Source organism: Knufia obscura, assembly GCF_036327395.1.
Source record: "Knufia obscura strain CCFEE 5817 isolate CBS 148926 chromosome Unknown scaffold_9, whole genome shotgun sequence".
NCBI lineage: Eukaryota > Fungi > Ascomycota > Eurotiomycetes > Chaetothyriales > Trichomeriaceae > Knufia > Knufia obscura.
Window position 1 is genome coordinate 942,941 of NW_027042695.1, and position 17,277 is coordinate 960,217.

A 17,277-nucleotide genomic window follows, 5' to 3' on the forward strand; every position below is an offset into this window, starting at 1 on the left:
TTCATACATTCAATAATGGATACCTGATCTTTATATCAGTCTTCGATTCTAGTTCCTCCCGGCGATGAAGCGTGATCACGACTTTCAACAAGCATGGTGTCCTCGGATGAGCCCGTGACCGCGATGTTCCTCGTGCCTCTATAGCAACCTTTTGTTCCGCGGGCCAGCATGAGCACTTCCACGTCCGAACATTGGCAGCGAGCCTCCTAACGCGCCTTTTCTATACACGGTCTCTTGACTGATATCTAAAGCACTATTAACCCTCACAGATGTGCTAAACGTTCTCCCGCTAACACTTGCTGACTCTGCAGGAAATCTCCGACTTCGCCAACTCGGCGAAACCGCCGAGTCGCCGCCTGGGCACCTCCATCAATAGATCTACATGTCCTTGCCATCATGTTCCTGCCGTTGTTCTTTCTCGCTGTTCGTGCAATCCTTCTACTATTTAGCTTTCAAACATGTCCGACGATGACCAACACGATGGCAGCGTCGAAAAGCAGCCAGAGCCGAAATCGTTCCCGAAGAAAGTTCTTGATGCTGTGCTTTGGTTCGTCAAGGATCAATGGTTTCTGATTGGCATGGTTATCGTCGTCATCATATCTTCTCAAGTCCAAGTACCAGAATCACAGCAAGCGACCAAACAGGTCGTTGTCGCCTATCTAGCTAGTAAGTAAGCATAAATAAAGCCGTGGCAGCTGGTAGCTAATATGTCCAGTATCGTTGATTTTCTTCATCAGCGGATGTACGCTAGATACCCGGATCCTGCTCGAAAATTATGCAAAATGGAAGCATCACCTCTTCATTCAAGCTCAATGCTTCATCATGGTATCAGCCCTTGCTTTTGGCATTGTCAGTCTTGCCGCCACGAACACGAAGTTCATGGATCCGTGGTTGCTCGTCGGACTCATCTTCAATGGCTGTCAGCCGACTGCCATGGCTTCCAACGTGCTCTTTACCAGACAGTCTCATGGAAATGTGCCTCTGACAGTTGTCGAAGTCACCATTGGCAACCTCATAGGTCCGTTCATCAGTCCCTTGCTGATAAAAATGTACCTGGCAGCTGGAGCATGGTACACTGAGGCGATTCCTCTGCAATCCGGTGGGTATGGCGCACTGTATCAACGAGTCTTCATGCAGTTCGGCTTATCGATATACTTGCCAATGTTTGTAGGCCAGTGCGTCCGACGCCTATTCCCGAAAGTGGTAAACAAGGTCTTCGTTGAGTGGAAAATCGGGAAATTTGCTTCCATGGCCATGCTTAGTCTTCTGTGGCAGACCTTCGACCACGCATTCGGAACCGAAGCTTTCTCTTCCGTCAAGCCATCAAACATGATTTTCATCGTGTTTATCACGATTGTCAACTACGCTCTTTGGCTAGTGATATCAGTGGCACTCTCGGTACTTTGGTTGGACCGCAAGGATACCATTTCAGTAGCCATGTGCGCGCCGGCAAAGACTCTGGCTCTGGGTGTACCGCTCAGCTTCTTGTTGTTCACAGACATTAGCGGGCTCGAGGAAGCGAAGATTCAGATTCCAATGCTGATGTTTCAGGTTCTACAGATGGGTCTGGCGAGTTTATCCACCATCGCCTTCCGAAGATGGGTCGACGCTGGCGAGAAGAAATTACAGTCTGATGACGAAGAAGCAGAAGCGCAAAGTCAAGAAGTGACAGAGAAGACGTGATTGGGCATGCGATGGATGGTACCAAATATGTCGGACGTTCGTGACTGTGACCACTATGCTCACAAATTCCACGGCACACGCGTGTCATGACCATTGCAAAAGCCCGCACACAGCAACACAACTCATCTCTTTACGATCACTCTTACTGATCTGCGACACGTGAGCCAATTCCTCAATGCAGAAGGAATCAACGACAAGGTCAAACGCCTAATACTCAGTCAGAATCAGCCGCCTCTCTTGACTGTCAGCTATTCTGCCGAACCGAACGCGTACATCAGTTTCGAATCGGAAGAGCAAAGTCATCCATACAGCAAACGAGTTCATCCTCATCTTTGACTTCTTTCCAACCATAAAAGCCATGCTTCCGGACTCGAGCACATCTCTTCACAAGTATCCCCATTCAATCCTATCTCTCAAAGACATACCCGTATATATACACCACCAATCACCCAACCACCCTCACCTCCACCACCCAACCACCCAAAATGGTCAAACACCGACGAACAGACCAACAAATGGCCGACTTCAAAGAATCCCACGGCCACAATCCTCGTCGGCACATCCGCTCCCACCTCCCCTTCATCCACGCCTCCCCCTCCGAAACACCCCCCAGCATAGTCGCCCCGTTCATCTCCACCCTCCTCTGGGCCTTCACAGTAATGTGGTTCTCCATCTCCCTAGTCGGCTACGTCCTAATCTGGAAGTTCACGAACCCTTTGCCTGCGGGCGAAACAATGAACATCGAGCGGATCTTCGACACGGTTCCGTTGAACAGATGGGCCGTGAATGTTATGGTTAGCTGGTTCAGTTGCACGTGTTTGTTTGTGCAGACGTTGTTTTTGGTTGGGTATCGGATGGATAGGAGGGTTAGGAGGGATTTTGCGAGGGAGATATTTAAGGGGGAGGTGTGGAGGTGGGCGAGGGAGGATGTGGATACTTGGGATAATGAGGACGTAAGTGCTTCGCACTCTCTTTGGCTGTCGCGATGTGGCTAACCTATTATCAGGTCAAAGATGCAGCCAAAAACAGAAGAAAGCGACAGGCGGGCATTGAGCAGCAAACAGGAAAGACGGGAGGGGGCGACAGTAGTCGAAGAGGTCACGGTGATGACAACAGGCGTGAACGCGACACGCAGGATTACGGGTTGCCAAGCACCAGTTCAAAGAGGACCCAGCAGTACCCACCGGGTCAGAGCTCAAGGCAAGTCTGCAATAGCCCTCGTGCTATACGAACATGCTGACCTCCGTCATGTAGCCGTGGTGGACTAAGGGCACCTAAGCGCACGAGAAGTCCGGGCGGGACATTGAGCTGAAAAAGTCAAGAATGGCTTCGGCTCGGAGACTAGCAGGGTGACTTCTTGATCTTGGTCCAGTCATGCTATTGCTTGGCATTGTATTCTACGCATCTGCTGTTTTGGCGGAGCTTCGCAAGCTGCATCGAGGCCTCGAGAGCAATGGAAGAAGGTTTTGCGCATGGAGGAGGCCGAGGGCTTGGCGGCCAATTGTCACAACACCATCCAGTCATTCGAGCTTGATCACCTTCATATGATTGTTACTCCCTCAGGTAAGACAGTCTTAAGGTCAATCTGAGCCTGGTCCGTGCTACAGTGTCTCAAGATTTTGTTATCAGTGGGAGTATGAGCTGTCTTTATGGCTCTGTACTGCATCATCGCTAAGCAAACAGCTCGAGACAAATTGAATTATTACTATCAATCTTATGCTAGCTATCTCTCCCAAAGCACATCCTGATGAGATCTCCTCAAACTCCCAAAGCTCCTCGCTGATTTGATTTGACAGATTTTCATGCAACACTTTTCTTCCCTACTGATTCTCGGCAATGTTATCGCTGTGTACTGATACTGTTCGCTAGTCATGCCTGGTTGACTAATGCCTCTTGTCCAGTCGCGTATCTGTCAGATCCAGATGGCACCTCCTGGAGCCTGTCCACGCCCGGAAACGGTGTTGCCTTCAATGGTTGAGTCATATTGATGCAATACGTCAGTGGTCATGGTTTCGTGCGTTGTTTTGTTGTCGACGATGTTCTTCTTGACCTCAGGTTTGCCAGCGTCGGTACCCTCGTCAAGCGTTAAGTGTTTTGAGCTTGGTAGTGGTGGTGTAGGAAGGCCATGCATGCGTTGCGTCCACTCCTCAACCCTTGCCTTGACGGATTCACGACCTGTGAATGGGTTTCCATAGACATCCTGATCAGCGAAGATATCGATTAGAGGGCTTTGGAAGTCAGGTGATGTAGGGGTTGGCATAAGGTTGAAGCCATGGGTATCTTGACTGTACATACTGCTGGCCCTCATCCTCGATTTGAGCTGACTTGGTTTCAGGAGCGGAGCTACCACAGCAGTCCCGAATTCAGTCAGAGACCTTCGTGGTTGATGACGCCTTGGAGAAGATACCTTGCATGTTTGAATTGCGAGTGGCGCTGGGTTGTTGTGTTGCCGCCCTGTGTGATAGAAACCCCGGCTAAGTCTCTTCCCTCGTCTTCACCCAAGGACTGACTGCAGTGGCGGTACGCCAGACAACCCTTCTTCAGTGTCGGTCGAATGCATCGTGCCGCTGCGAGAGAAGCCCTGGATACCAACCGAAGGCATTGTCTCAGAACTCTTACGCGGACGAAGTGGCGTAGGCAGGAGCTTCAGATTGTTTGGCGGTAGGGTTGGTGAGGTTGCTGGTGTGGAGAGAGAGTCATTCTCCGAGCTGTTCTCAATGGCAGTGAATGCCGTAGAAGTGGTCAATTCGTGAGGAAGACTGCCCATTGGAATTGTGTCTTTCTTCATCCCTTGGTTGTAGAACTTCTTGAGCTCGTCCACTGGAGTCTTGGGCCTAGTCAACGTGCCAGCACGAGTGAGAGCTGGCACGCGAGAACCTGTCAGAGATCGATAGCTGCGCAATCGATGGAGAGCCGTCATACTGTGCTCTCCACCTGCAGTGCCGTCGTGTCGACGAACTTTAGGGCTGACTTTGCTGCTGCCGCTGCTATACGTCAGATACTGTCGGTGTTCGGTTTCCTCCTTGATGGCTCGGTTGACCGCATCCTCAACTTTTTTTGCAGCCAAAGCAGCCGCATCTGACTCGCGATGATCTATTCGTAGGGATGTGCTACTGCACAAACTGCTCCTGACGTCTCCTGATTGTATGGCACGAAATAGCTTGTTGGGATGTGGGAGTTTGTCTGAGCCTGCAGGAGAATTGCTGTGAGATGGACCATACTTCTCGAGATGTCTTTTGACTGCAGGTGGTCGTCCAGCGTCTCTTGGCTTCAACGCCAACGGCTCAGGTACGGCTAGTATGAAGTCTTTGGCATCACCGAAATCAGCCGACCTGCCCACGAAGTGCTTGGCATCTTTTGCCCGCGGCACTGTATGGTAGTCGTTCTTCGACTGATCTTCCTTAGTGTTATGCCGGACAGGTGTGAAGAGCCCTTCGCTGCTGATGTTCGTAGGTAGTGTGGGTGCCGAGTGAACTGAGTGGAATCGAGATACAACAACCGGAAAACTTCTGGTCAGGCCTGGACCAGGACTGTCGGGAAAAGGACTTTCGACTCGTGGGTCGTACGTGGGCAGAATCTGGGCAGTAGACGGCTTCGACAATAATGGCTTGATCGCAGGATGGCTTGGAAAGGTTCGAATTCGTCTACTAGGGCGTTTCCTTGATGTCAAGATGGACCCGTCGTTCCACTTCGTCCTTGAAGGGCTCGCTGGATGTTTCTTTCTCCATCGTGGTATCACAAAACCCCAGATCGCACAGACAAAGACAACTGCGCCTGCGATTACACCGAAGGCAATGGAGAAGGTTGTTCCTGTCTCGAGGTACCTTGGTAGATGCTGATGGCGAAGTGGTGGCATATTGGGCTATGTCCAAGTCAGTATTCAGATATGCTGTCAGTCAGTCAGTCAGTTGTCGCTTACCTGCCTGCCCTGGTGATACTAGCGAAGGAACGAGCTCGTAAAGAAAGAGTGACAACGTAATCTATAGTGACAATAATCGGTGGACAGTAGGTGATCAAGCAAAGGTGTCCTGCTGTCAGGTGTAGTCGAGAGATCAGACAATCACGAATAGTGTGAAGCAGAAATTCTGGGAAGTCGCAACCGTAAAAACTTTTGTGAAGATGTGTAGGGCAGGTGCAATGGTAGGACTATCACCATTCAAGTGAATCGAGCACATCTCAGCTTCCATAACTCCTACCTTGTACTTGTCTACGACCCATAAAGGTACGAAGAACGTACTCGCTCATGTTATCTCCTCTCAATGGGAATCGATATCAACACGAACAGTAGACATGCCATCTCCCGTGCATCTACCATGTCGCACAAATGAAGATCCTAGCAGACCCAGACTGATCATATCGACTACCGTCACGAGCTCAACAACGAGGCTTCTGCCGCACCTTATCGTGTCCATCATTCGAAGTGAAAGTAGACCAGTGATTAGATGTCCAACCTAAGGTACTCCCGAGTATATCTTTCCGAAATATGCTTACGCATTTCTTCCCCCTTAGGAGATTCATGGTATTTGAGTCCATTAATGACAGCAGCGTTGACTTTCATTATCGATTCTTGTGCCTTAGATTAGCTCCTTGAGCTCTAAGAAGTATTACAAGTGAGACAGAAGCTGACCGCCAGTGCAGTGCTGGCAAAAAGAGAATATGCTCGGTACAAAGAAATACCGAAGCAGATTGACGTCATTGATCTAAATCAACATCGTTCTTGGACTCAAAACAAAATCGCGTCGGCGCGTCCTTTCGTTCGACAGAGTAATAAGATCCTGCAAAGGTTCATCATCTTAACATAGCCATCCCATCATCTCGATCACAGCATAGCGACCATGTCCGTCCCAGGTAAGCTCCCCAATCACCCTCCCCACCCATCACCCTCTTTCACCAAGCTAACTCCGTCCCAAGTCGGCCTCACAATCCCCAAACTCCTCCCCATAACCGGCACCTTCGCCCTCCCCCTCAGCGCATACTACATCTTCCTGCAATCCCGCGTGATCTACCACAGAATCCAAACCGAGAAAAACATCCAACAGGAATCCTCCTCCTCCTCCTCCTCCGATAACGAATACGACCCCCTGCGCGCCGCGATCCGCGCCCAGGCGAACTTCAACGAGAATGTACCGTTAGCACTTGCGCTTGCGGCCGTTGTGGAACTGAACGGCGGGAGTAGAAGGGTGCTTAGCTGGGCGTTGGGTTCGCTGGTTGTGTTTAGGGTTTTGCACGCTGATGTGGGGTTGATGGCGAGGGATTATACGGGGCCTGGGAGGCCGATTGGGTATTTTGGGACGCAGGGGTTTATTGCGGGGATGGCGGGTTATGCGGGGTGGTTGGTGAAGGGGTACTGGGGGTTTTAGAGAGGGGTATTAGTGTTGAGTTTGGAGGTGTAGGGTAGGGCGAATGTATAAGATACGAAGAGTGAGGCTGGTCACCTACTGGGCGTTCATAATGGTCGCTCTTGAGCACATTTTCTGGCAGGTTAAGCGGTAGACTACACCAGCTTGCATGTCTGAAAGTTGGTCGGGCAGGGTTGTGCAAAATGCCGATATAAGGACGCTGTATACCACTGCTGTTTCAACAGGCAATTCGCAATGAATGTGTTATTCTATCGAAACTGGAGATTACCGGATGTTGTCTATGCCCAACTGTCACAGCGCCATCGACTGAGTAGTGAGAGTGTTGGCACGTCAGAATTGGGTACTTCAGAGTTGAACTCTAAAAGCACTCTTGGAATGCGAGACTGCTGGACATCCCTGTGACGTGGTTTCGGCGGGCTTCGGGCCGGAAAGGTTCATGGAGGCGGACGAATCTTTGCGGGTGAAAGAGGCGAGCCATTGGTTCGTGTTGCGGTGATGTCTATGGATTTTGATGGCCTGACGGCCGCAAAAGGATTAGCTATAGTTAGAGATATGGCTGGTGCTTGGTGGAGGTAGAGGACCTAGTCTGGTCGTCCGAGCGATGGGGTTCATCCCAAAAAAGCAGTTCTAAGGCCGTACAGTCAGGATTCAACTAATTGGCTTGTCGGTCAGGTGGTCCTTTCATCGCTTCGGACTAGATCAAGCTATTCAGAAGCCTGGCAGTGCATACCGGGACTCTTTGTGTTGAAATCTGCATATGTTGAAATCTCCAAGCGTCGACTGTTGAACTCGTGGTTCATCGTTGGCAGGACATGTGTGTAGAAGTCAGGAGATTCGACTGGGGGTGTCATGAATACATGAAGGAGTGACTATGACAGTATATGTATTTATCTGCTTGGAAAATCACAAAAAGTCAATATTAGTGACCACACCTAAGTGGTCAACTCGTCCTCATAAACTCCATCCGCTGATGCATAAATGTAAGCAACCATCAAAAAGGGGCCTGGGAGTCCTCCCGACCACGAAGTAATATCTGTCTCACACGATCGCCGTTACACTCGTCAAATCCTTTAGTATGGGATACCGCACTTGTCGTAGCACTGCTTGATTCCCTTGACGAAAGGATCTGGGATTTGGTTCTTGAACTGCTCGAAGTTCTCTGGGGTGATTTGCTCTGGGAAACCTAGTGCAGCGAGGACAACATCCTGCTTGGTGTTCTTGAAGAAGCGGTTGGCGGTTGTGATGGCACCCGGGTCTTCGTTGCTGAAGGCAGCTTTGGGAAAGTCAGCATTTGATCAAGGAAAGAATTGCCAGCCAGCTCTGGACATTTGGAAGGAAGACTTACCGATGGCGGTGACTGGGTGGCACTCTTGGTTCTGTTGCCAATGCATCGAACCTTCTGGGAAGGCGAACGATTGGAATTGACTGATTTCTTCACTGATTTCGGTCGAGGCAGTGTTATCGCTAGCGTCGTTGTTAGATATGAACCACAAGTGAAATGGTAAGTTCTGCTTACAAGACAAAACCAGTAAGCAGGGTTCCTTCTGTAGCAACAGTGAGGACCTCAGTTGCCCTGTGCGCATGAGGTGGGTTGAGACCGCAAGGCTGATAGAACAAGCCGGCAACGGCAACATCGAGGGTGGTAAGGGCCGGGAATCTCTTGCGGTCGGCAGTGATGACCACACCGCCTGCCCCCGCAGTCACGTTGTTAGCTGCAGGGTTCAGGTCAAACTGCGTCGTAAGTTAGTTGGATCATGGAACAACAATGCTTGAGCGTCTTGCCTTGAAATCTGCAATTCCGTTCTTCTCGGCATCTTGGAGTAGCGTGATCCTGTCGGAACCAGCAGGAGCTGTGAGAAGGTCGGCCACGAGCTTGGAGTTTGGTGTCGGGTTCGGACTGGCACCCGGGACACCAAGAACGCTAGCACTTGAAGCTGGGGTAGGAACTGCGGAGGCAGAAGGACCTGCTGACACTTCAGCATTGAGATTTTGCCATTCTGGAGTCCACCGACCGTTCTGTGCAACTGGCTTGGCGTAGGCTGCCGCGGAGAGGGCTCCGATGATGATTGCTGATGTACGCATTTTGATGGGTGCGAAAAAGTTGTTGAGTTGGTTTTGATCTTAGTATATGGTCCTTGGGCTAGCGCTGAATGTAGCTGTTGAAAGAATGTGCGAAAACGTTCGTAAGAAATCGAAACAATTATGGAAAGTGGTATTAAGCTGTTTGGTGGATGTGTATCGAGAGGACTGACCTTGATGAGAGCTACCCGACTTGACTCTTATAGCAGAAATGAGACTGCTCGTCTTCGGCTATGCACATATTTGGCAGACATTGGTCATCTCAAGGACCAAATTGCGGTAGCTCCATTGCTTACTCTTAGAATAAGTCGAGCCAAGCCGGGCAAGGGACATGATGATGGAAGCTACCTTTGGTGATTTCACTCCATCAGCCGAGAAGCACGACAACAGATGGCTGTGAGCATAGCGAAATGCGCATGAAAGTGTTGTAAGAATAACCAGATCTTCGTCTGGGCAATCCTAAGGGTCTGATAGGCCAAGACGTTCGTCCGAACATTTGGACATGGGAATTATCCTGAAGTCCTTCCTTATGTAGATTAGTGCTTACCCCAAATAGATGCTCGCTTACATTACTGATTCGGGTGCTGCCTCGTGGTAGTATGGGAGGCACATCGCTAGCGAATTTCTTTGCTGACGTTTGATTGCCAGCTCGTGTTTGGCGGTGTGCTATGTCAGAAAACGCTCGGAATCTGGGGTAATCGTAGAGGTTGTAGCACCGTAAGCACGAAGATCGACCCCGGGGAGCAGCATTGAAGTAATCTCGTGCGAAGCAAACTGGTCCACAGCGGAGAGCTGTGCGACAAGCATCGAGATGCATCGCCAGGCTGGAGCTTATGCTGCTGACAAGGTTTTGCCGCACGAATGAAGGGTTGGAACGAAGTTCATAGATGGGGCACTTACCTTGCCATGAGGTCGCCGGTAGTGGTCATAACGCGCATGCGGCAGTGTTGATCGTAGAGACTGGCCTGGTCTGTATGCCTCCAATAGCGCTTGGCAGAGGACACGACCGTGGTCATGATTCTGTTAGCTACCTGACAAGGTTGACCGCCTTGGACGAGGCATCATCTCAACGCAGCATTTGTGAGAACAGCCGATCAGATGCCGGGAGAAGTCCTGGAGTGGAAGTTTGGGTGCATTGTGACAGGGGACCTAAGGAGTGCTTACCACGTGCGAGCAGGAGATTAGACTGCTTCAAGCTGACTCGACAGTACGCTGCTGCATCGAGAACTGACCAAAAGTTTCCCGTACGTGTCCCACTTATGCAGCCCAAAGGGTGTCGCATCTTTCTCAAAAATGACGTGTGGCTGGCTAGCAAATCACTGGTGGTCAGATTCAGGGGGTGGATGTGATGTCCTCGAAGGCCGCCCTGTCATCTTGTGCTTCAATCCAAAGTTCGCTTCCGGATATATTCTGTGTTCTGCCACAGGCTTGCACCAACGCTCCCTTAGATGAAAAGTTCACGTGTTGAACTGTGTACTTGCCTCTCACAATACGTCCCAGGAACCCAACGTGAGCCTATCGAACTTACCTGTACGACCCTTTACCTCGAATGTTGAAGTGTTTCTGATCTCCAGCAAAGCATTCGAGCTTTTCACAATCGTATCCTCAATCTTCCGTCCCACCCATGTACCTTCTGTCCGATTGACTCGGCTTCTACACCCTCAGCGGAGTAGCACCCAGAGCAGGATTTGTGAAGGAATATTCGGGCCTAGCATGCTGTAAATTTAAGAACTTAGGAGCTTTCTTGGGGTAATATACTGCCTCTGAGATTTTCATTAATACAGGCGGTCGAGGGTAGATGATTTTACTGCACAAGTGGGAGTCGGTAGACGAATACCTAACACCCCCCGAGAAGCTGAATGTGTATGATCTCCTCTAAGTGCCGTCCGGTCGTTACACGATCGAACGGGCTTATATAGGGCCCATTTGTGTATAGCCGTACTCCAGGAAATTCAATTTCGTGCCAGATTTGAGGTTGTATAGCATGATTGCTCTACTTCAGTGCATCTCTGCATTTTCTCTTTGCTGAAACAGCTCGCAGCTTCCACGATGTCTGCCGGGTAGGAGCCATGTGCGTCTAGTATTTTGCGTGCGATTTCGAGCGCAAGGCATCCAACGTATTGGTGAGTCGCGTCTCCCGTGGATTGCGATGGTGGCTGCCCGCTCCTGTTCCATAGGAGAAAATGAAGGGTTGGAATAGCCTTAGGAGCCTACCGGAATGGCGTCCTGCACGCAACACCTCGTGGGAGCTCGATGCGCGTCAACAACGAAACCTGCATTAGTCGTGTCGTGTCCCGAGTACGACATCAGCTTCCGATTCTTGCTTCATCTTGTACTTGATGGTGCCATGCCATCTACTCAAGAGCTTGTATTCTCATGGTTATCCCCTCCAGCCCTGAACTTACAATCACGTGATAGATGGTGCGTAAGCCACCGTGCATGCTACCTAAGCTTTTGAGGCTTCCGCACTGCCAGTTGTGGCTCACGCACATGACGTCACGTGATTGAAAGTTCAGGGCTGGAGGGGATATGCTGCTCGCAGTGATCGCAGGCTTTATCAGTCTGCACGAGGAATCAACAATGTCCCGCACAGGTTCATGATGATTGCGATGTGATGAAATGTCAGGCACTACAAACTACCCTTGATTGGAGCATAGCGCTACTAGTCTGCATCGACGGCAAGACGGGGTTCGTTGAAACGACGGTGCCTGAGCCGCGCAAGGCCAAAACGTGCCAAAGTGAACTCAGAGTGGAGGCATTGATCACGAATTTGTCGCTCGTGGGGCGCCTTTAGGCTCGTTCGGGGCAGAAGCGCCCCTCCCGCTTTGTGCTGTTTGGTTCTTTCTGGCAGTCGATATTGTCGTTGCAGCCACTCACAACAATCCCCACGATCGCAATCACATCAAGAAGATGCCCGACTGGTATCATAATTTGCTACAGCACACTGACTTCTGCTAGAGGCAGTGTACCTCACCTAGGGAAAGTTCTGTGCGCCATCGTAGAAACTCTGATAGAAGTCGTTGACAACATGGATTTCCTTTCTTTCATGACACTGTACCTAGTCTGTAGCTGAAGTTCGAGCAGGCCTGATCCGTGCACGGGCGGACAGGGACAGCGGTCGCTAGCATGTTTTGGGCGGGCGAGTAATCTCACGCAGTACCTCGAGACCATGGCAGACGGGCCGCACTATACATGCCTCAACCCTGATGCTAGCCATCCTTTCGAACCGCAGGCGGAGTTTACTTCGACCACTTCCTTTGCACTGGCATCTGAAGATGCTGTTCAAGGTCCCGTTCACTGTCACTTGAGCAGTTACGGTAACAAATCGCCATCCCGCGGGTCGATTCACTCTGCTTCCGAGTTGTCCAACATCACCACTTCGACTGTCCCGCACCTCAAACGGAAGTCCGGGAACAAGCATATGCGACAATACCTGCACCCTGCCCGCGTCACTCCATCGACACCTGCTGAAAACGCGCCCCCGAGTCAACAAATCGACCACGCAGTGCCTCTTCGCAAGAACTTACACCTACAATTGTTACGATCGCTCACTGCCCCATCGCAAAAGCGACCACCAGCATCGCATAGCTCATACGGCATCGAGACAGTTACTGGCCCGCCTCCGTCCTTTGATACTCGTCGCACGCTGTCTCAAGAGCGAGTCTGGACCCTGGATCGATCCAAATCACTACGCGCAACGCTGGGGAACGAGTGTCCAGAGTCTGAGCAACAGGCTCGTGAAGCAGAAAACAAGACAGCCAGCGACACCAAGTTTTCATCTCCAGCAACGCCACTGCTCGTTCAATCATCTCCTGATATCGCCGATACTCAGAGTGTTGTAACACCGACGGATGGTGACGTGGTGGCAGTCATGGACACGCGTAGCGAGCGGGGACTAGGTGTAGGTCACAGTGAAGGTGGCAGCAAATCAAGCAGCGAATCCCAAAAGAGCGAGGATCTATTTCTCAATATTGCAAAAGTCGACGCTGGCCGTCCGTCGTCTTCCAAAGGCGACAAGAGACGATCACGGATATCATTTCCATTTCTTTCTGGCCCACGGCCCGCTACCAGCCACACTTCTGAAACGGTTCCTCTCCAGAGCGACTCGTCGCTGCCCACGGCTCGTGCCGAGTCCATCTCATATAACAGCAAAAGATCCAGTTTGCAGTTCGGTCAGTTGAGAGGGAGGAATGAAGCCACCGAGCAAGATCCGACCGACGCGTCGAATTCTAGTCAATACAAAAGGAGATCTTCCACCTTCTTTACCGATACCGCTCGAACAACGCAGCGTGCAAATTCTGGCCTCCGAAGCAATCGCCTTGTCTCTGAATCCGGCTTTCTAGACAAACCAAAACCCAGCGAGCAGACTGAATCATCCACGGTATCGACTACGGCGCCTTCTACCGTTTGGGACGAGCTCGATGATCTCAAATCTCGAATTCGCAAACTTGAACTCACTGGAAAGCTGCCGCCCTCTTCGGCTGCCGCAATGTCTACAGCTGAACGGCCAAGGACTGCGACAACTGCCGCAACAACGATGTCGAGCTCACCGAAACATACCAAAATAAACACTCAGCTCCAGTCAACCATCGAGGGCGTTCCGTCCAATATGCATCCTCTTCTACACGAGGCCCTGGGAAATGCGAAAACCGTAGTCAGCCACGACATCTACCAGAAGCTTCAAGCCACTGCCTCCGATGCTCTGCAGCTCGCTTCATTAACCACGTTTGATGGTGGCAGTGTTCGGAATGGTGCTCCTCCTGCCACTGAGCGTCAAACCAGACGTAGGGTTGAGAGCCTGTGCAGATCATTGACTGAACTCACCATAGCTCTTTCCTCAGAGCCAACAAATCGCCCTGTGAGCAGAGACCACCATATCTCTCCCAACGTCGTTCTTAGAAGCAGACGCTACAGCCAAAATCATGAATCAATGCCACCTGTCACAACTAGAGTTCAGTCCCGCCTTGACAGCCGTCGAGTAAGCAATCAACTCGGCTACAACCATCTACGGCACGATTCGCCGGAGATCGAGTCCCCTACAGCGCTGCCACAATATCCAAACTCTGTCACCAGGACTACACGCGTGTCTGGTGGCCTTCGGTCACGACGTGCTCAAGGATTCTTGGATGGAGCAAACGATGAGGATGAGCAAAGCCCAAGTGCTCGACCTGTCAGCCGCGCCATGACCGACATTGCTGCCAGGCGCGCATCGAGGGATCACATAGCGAAGTCGCGGGAGTATACAAGCGTACATCCAATGCCGGGCAAGTCTGATACGAATCCAACAACGACGCCGCTGCCGGCTTTCATCTCTCGTCGCAAGTATCCTACAGCTGCCAATGCAGAGGCAAGCTCCCCAGCAGAGAGTCCTCTGAGTACACGGCAATCATGGGGACGCATCTCAGTCGTGCATCAAGACAATGGCACCGCTTCGGATTCCGCATCCGAAGCCCCTCCATCGGCCAGACAACGTCGGAGTTTAGGTTTTGCAAGTCGCCTAGGATCTAGTGTTGGCAGTCGACTACGTGCTGCAAAGTCAGATAGGGTCGATTCTCGAAGCTACCGGGAACCACCATTGCCAGGCTCCGCCGAGACCGCAAGCGTACATAGCATGTCGAGAGAGCAGTCATATGGCAGTTGAGTATTGCCTGTACATTATTGTAACAGAAGTTTTCTGGAAAACAAAGAGCGGTGACAGGCCGTACTTTTTACGTGTTCATAGTTTCTTTTACCGCCTCAGCATGCGGTGTCAACAATTTCGTTCAAGCAGAATTTATTGAGGGAAACGTCTGTTGAATCCCGTGCGTGCTATGAGCTTACGCCTTGATTCGTGCTTATCTACCGTAGACCTGCGAGTGATGCTCCGCAGGCGCTTTCTTCAAGGCGTGAAAACAATCAGCACAACCAGTTGAAAGTTCGCGTGCTTCAAACACGTGTACGACTGGAGCCAAGCACAAAGAACTTGAATCGGTTGCGTGGAAAGGAAGGTGGAGTCCTGCTGTTACAAACTTGCATGTTTACAACAACCTGCAACTGCCAGCATACTCAAGTATCGTTCTCTCCAGATTCATGGCATCCTACATTGGCTGTGTTCGAGCTCGCCTCCACATCCAACTTCGTTGCTCGACTTGAAGTGGTTGTACATTTGATCACGATTGCACGAATCCCATCCGTTCCGGATTCGCAAGCAAGATCCGTGCAGCCTTTGTTTTTTGCGTTGTTTACGGAATTGGATGCCTTGTAACATTCCACAAAACAGTCCTCCTGGTTACCTAATTGCAGCAGGTCGACCAAGGAAAGGTCCTCATGTCCTCATCATGGGTCCTCAATTGCGCGATCCCATACAGTGCGTCGCAAGCAAGCACGCATTATTGCACGATCGACTATAACACGGTCCACAATTATCCGATTCATGTTTGATCATCAGGTACTCATACATAAATGTAGGTGAGGCATTCTGCTAGCCTAAATTCTCTGACTATCAGATCTCACTGTCTGTTTTGAGCACCTTCATCCCTAAGGAAGACACCCTGACTATATTCTTGGTTCTGGTAGCTAAGGAGAGGATTCTCAACCTTGTCAGACACTCGTTCATCTGCAATCAAGACGATCGTACGTTATACTATCATTTAGCCTGCGGAAACCATACCCGAGATCTACATCAGTATCACATCGACGGACAACACATATATCGATTGATATGGCGTCCTACGACAGCAAACTGTCAACACTGACAAGCAAATCATCGCCAGCATCAATAAAAATTGACCTTGAGTACCGTAGACAGTCAACGATATCAAACCCTTCGCCTACCCTTGCGAGCCCTAGAGTCCAGCTGTTGCCTCATTCAAGATCATCAAGCCACGATGCCTCAATGTCACCATCAGACATAGAACTTCTTGCTAATACCAGCTTCGATGCCAAAGATATATCCTCCAAAGACTTCGACTTCGAGGATGTCTTCACATATGACAAGCCTCAACGGAAACTGAAGAGCGTGGTCGAGGTCTCATCGCCCACTAGGGACTGGTCGAACTTCTCCTTCTCACACTATGATTCGGCTGTTGCCATGCGGCAGAAGTTCAATAGAACAAGATCGACAGTGGGAGCGATGTACGCGAAGAATCAAGGAGATGCTCGGAAAAGATGACAGGAAGTGTCTCGGCTATGCTATGATTTATGATTAAAAAATCGAAAATAGATAACGAAGGCCTCAAGGCCGCTTTTACATTCGACTGCTCGCAGTCGTCCATCGGGTCCTCGTCTTCTCATGTTGCTTGGCCACCTTGATGACGGAGTCAGCAGGGTGGCTTGGTGGCTTGGTGGTGGTCTACCCTGTCCACTACAGAAGGACCATTGCGTTATGTTAGCACATTTGCTTTTTCAGAGATCCTAATTAAATCATGAAGGATGGAGAGGAACTGCCTTCATGTAACAGTTCCTGAGCGTTTTAGATACTCGCGTAAGGTGTCATTTGGCCCTGGTTAGTCCTGGTTGATCTTGCTTGGCTGATGGAGGTCGCTGTGGCAGGCTGAAACGCACCAAGCAAGAGGCGCCCAGCTTGCCACATTGAAGGGACCGACCACCATGAATCTTGGACATTCAATTCTAGAAGCTGTTCAGGTACGGAGAGACTGTTCATATAGACAAATAGCAAAGTTTATGGCAGCTGGTATGAATGCCAGTTCCAAATTCTTGTGCGCCGAAGGCGTCACTCAGCGCAGTCGAGGCTTTGAGCTTAGTGCTCGATTCGGCAAGCCTTCGCATTGACAGCAGTGATTGGCTGTGCAGACGCTGGAGTGTGTGGAGCTGCGCCAAATTTAGCCTGGACGACAAGGTTCCCGTTTCATCTTCTGTCGAATGGCCGGGGTGGTTCGTTGTGTCCACAGTCCTCGCAGGCGCCTCCAGAGCAGTGCTGGCGGCACTCGGTCGTCCTGCCCTTGCTGCGTTTCACCTTCCGAACAACTCTCTGTCGAGTTCAACCTTCTGCGTTGCGACATCAGCACAACCCACCAATTGGTCGACCTCGAACCTCCTCACGAACTCCCTTGCTCTGTGTGCGAGTACCTCAGCAATCCTCGAACATCGCACCTCTGCTGGCATCGATCAGAGTGCTTCAGTCTATTACCTTCTTTGCGCCTACTCGCTACTATTA

At 50.7% G+C, this 17,277-nt stretch overlaps 8 protein-coding genes across 8 annotated transcripts; 5 read left to right on the forward strand and 3 right to left on the reverse strand.

Moving 5' to 3' along the window:
- Positions 1–458: 458 nt before the first annotated feature.
- On the forward strand, positions 459–1,683 carry PMZ80_007684 (uncharacterized protein; the record flags this gene model as incomplete). Its single annotated transcript, XM_064876090.1, has 2 exons — positions 459–666; positions 716–1,683. The coding sequence occupies 2 exons, from the start codon at positions 459–461 to the stop codon at positions 1,681–1,683; spliced, it is 1,176 nt and encodes a 391-aa protein (XP_064728354.1).
- Positions 1,684–2,198: 515 nt separating this feature from the next.
- PMZ80_007685 (uncharacterized protein) lies at positions 2,199–2,923 on the forward strand (the record flags this gene model as incomplete). Its single annotated transcript, XM_064876091.1, has 2 exons — positions 2,199–2,636; positions 2,690–2,923. The coding sequence occupies 2 exons, from the start codon at positions 2,199–2,201 to the stop codon at positions 2,921–2,923; spliced, it is 672 nt and encodes a 223-aa protein (XP_064728355.1).
- A 672-nt stretch (positions 2,924–3,595) lies between these two features.
- Positions 3,596–4,097, reverse strand: PMZ80_007686 (uncharacterized protein; the record flags this gene model as incomplete). Its single annotated transcript, XM_064876092.1, has 2 exons — positions 3,596–4,026; positions 4,091–4,097. 2 exons carry the CDS (start codon positions 4,095–4,097, stop codon positions 3,596–3,598), a joined length of 438 nt encoding a protein of 145 aa, XP_064728356.1.
- Positions 4,098–4,177: 80 nt separating this feature from the next.
- PMZ80_007687 (uncharacterized protein) lies at positions 4,178–5,539 on the reverse strand (the record flags this gene model as incomplete). The annotated part of the gene is made up of 1 exon (XM_064876093.1): positions 4,178–5,539. The coding sequence occupies one exon, from the start codon at positions 5,537–5,539 to the stop codon at positions 4,178–4,180; it is 1,362 nt and encodes a 453-aa protein (XP_064728357.1).
- Positions 5,540–6,518: 979 nt separating this feature from the next.
- Positions 6,519–7,043, forward strand: PMZ80_007688 (uncharacterized protein; the record flags this gene model as incomplete). The annotated part of the gene is made up of 2 exons (XM_064876094.1): positions 6,519–6,531; positions 6,595–7,043. 2 exons carry the CDS (start codon positions 6,519–6,521, stop codon positions 7,041–7,043), a joined length of 462 nt encoding a protein of 153 aa, XP_064728358.1.
- Positions 7,044–8,113: 1,070 nt separating this feature from the next.
- On the reverse strand, positions 8,114–9,125 carry PMZ80_007689 (uncharacterized protein; the record flags this gene model as incomplete). Its single annotated transcript, XM_064876095.1, has 4 exons — positions 8,114–8,316; positions 8,389–8,507; positions 8,560–8,774; positions 8,805–9,125. The coding sequence occupies 4 exons, from the start codon at positions 9,123–9,125 to the stop codon at positions 8,114–8,116; spliced, it is 858 nt and encodes a 285-aa protein (XP_064728359.1).
- Positions 9,126–12,291: 3,166 nt separating this feature from the next.
- Positions 12,292–14,763, forward strand: PMZ80_007690 (uncharacterized protein; the record flags this gene model as incomplete). Its single annotated transcript, XM_064876096.1, has 1 exon — positions 12,292–14,763. The coding sequence occupies one exon, from the start codon at positions 12,292–12,294 to the stop codon at positions 14,761–14,763; it is 2,472 nt and encodes an 823-aa protein (XP_064728360.1).
- A 1,233-nt stretch (positions 14,764–15,996) lies between these two features.
- PMZ80_007691 (uncharacterized protein) lies at positions 15,997–16,272 on the forward strand (the record flags this gene model as incomplete). The annotated part of the gene is made up of 1 exon (XM_064876097.1): positions 15,997–16,272. The coding sequence occupies one exon, from the start codon at positions 15,997–15,999 to the stop codon at positions 16,270–16,272; it is 276 nt and encodes a 91-aa protein (XP_064728361.1).
- Between the last annotated feature and the right edge of the window lie 1,005 nt (positions 16,273–17,277).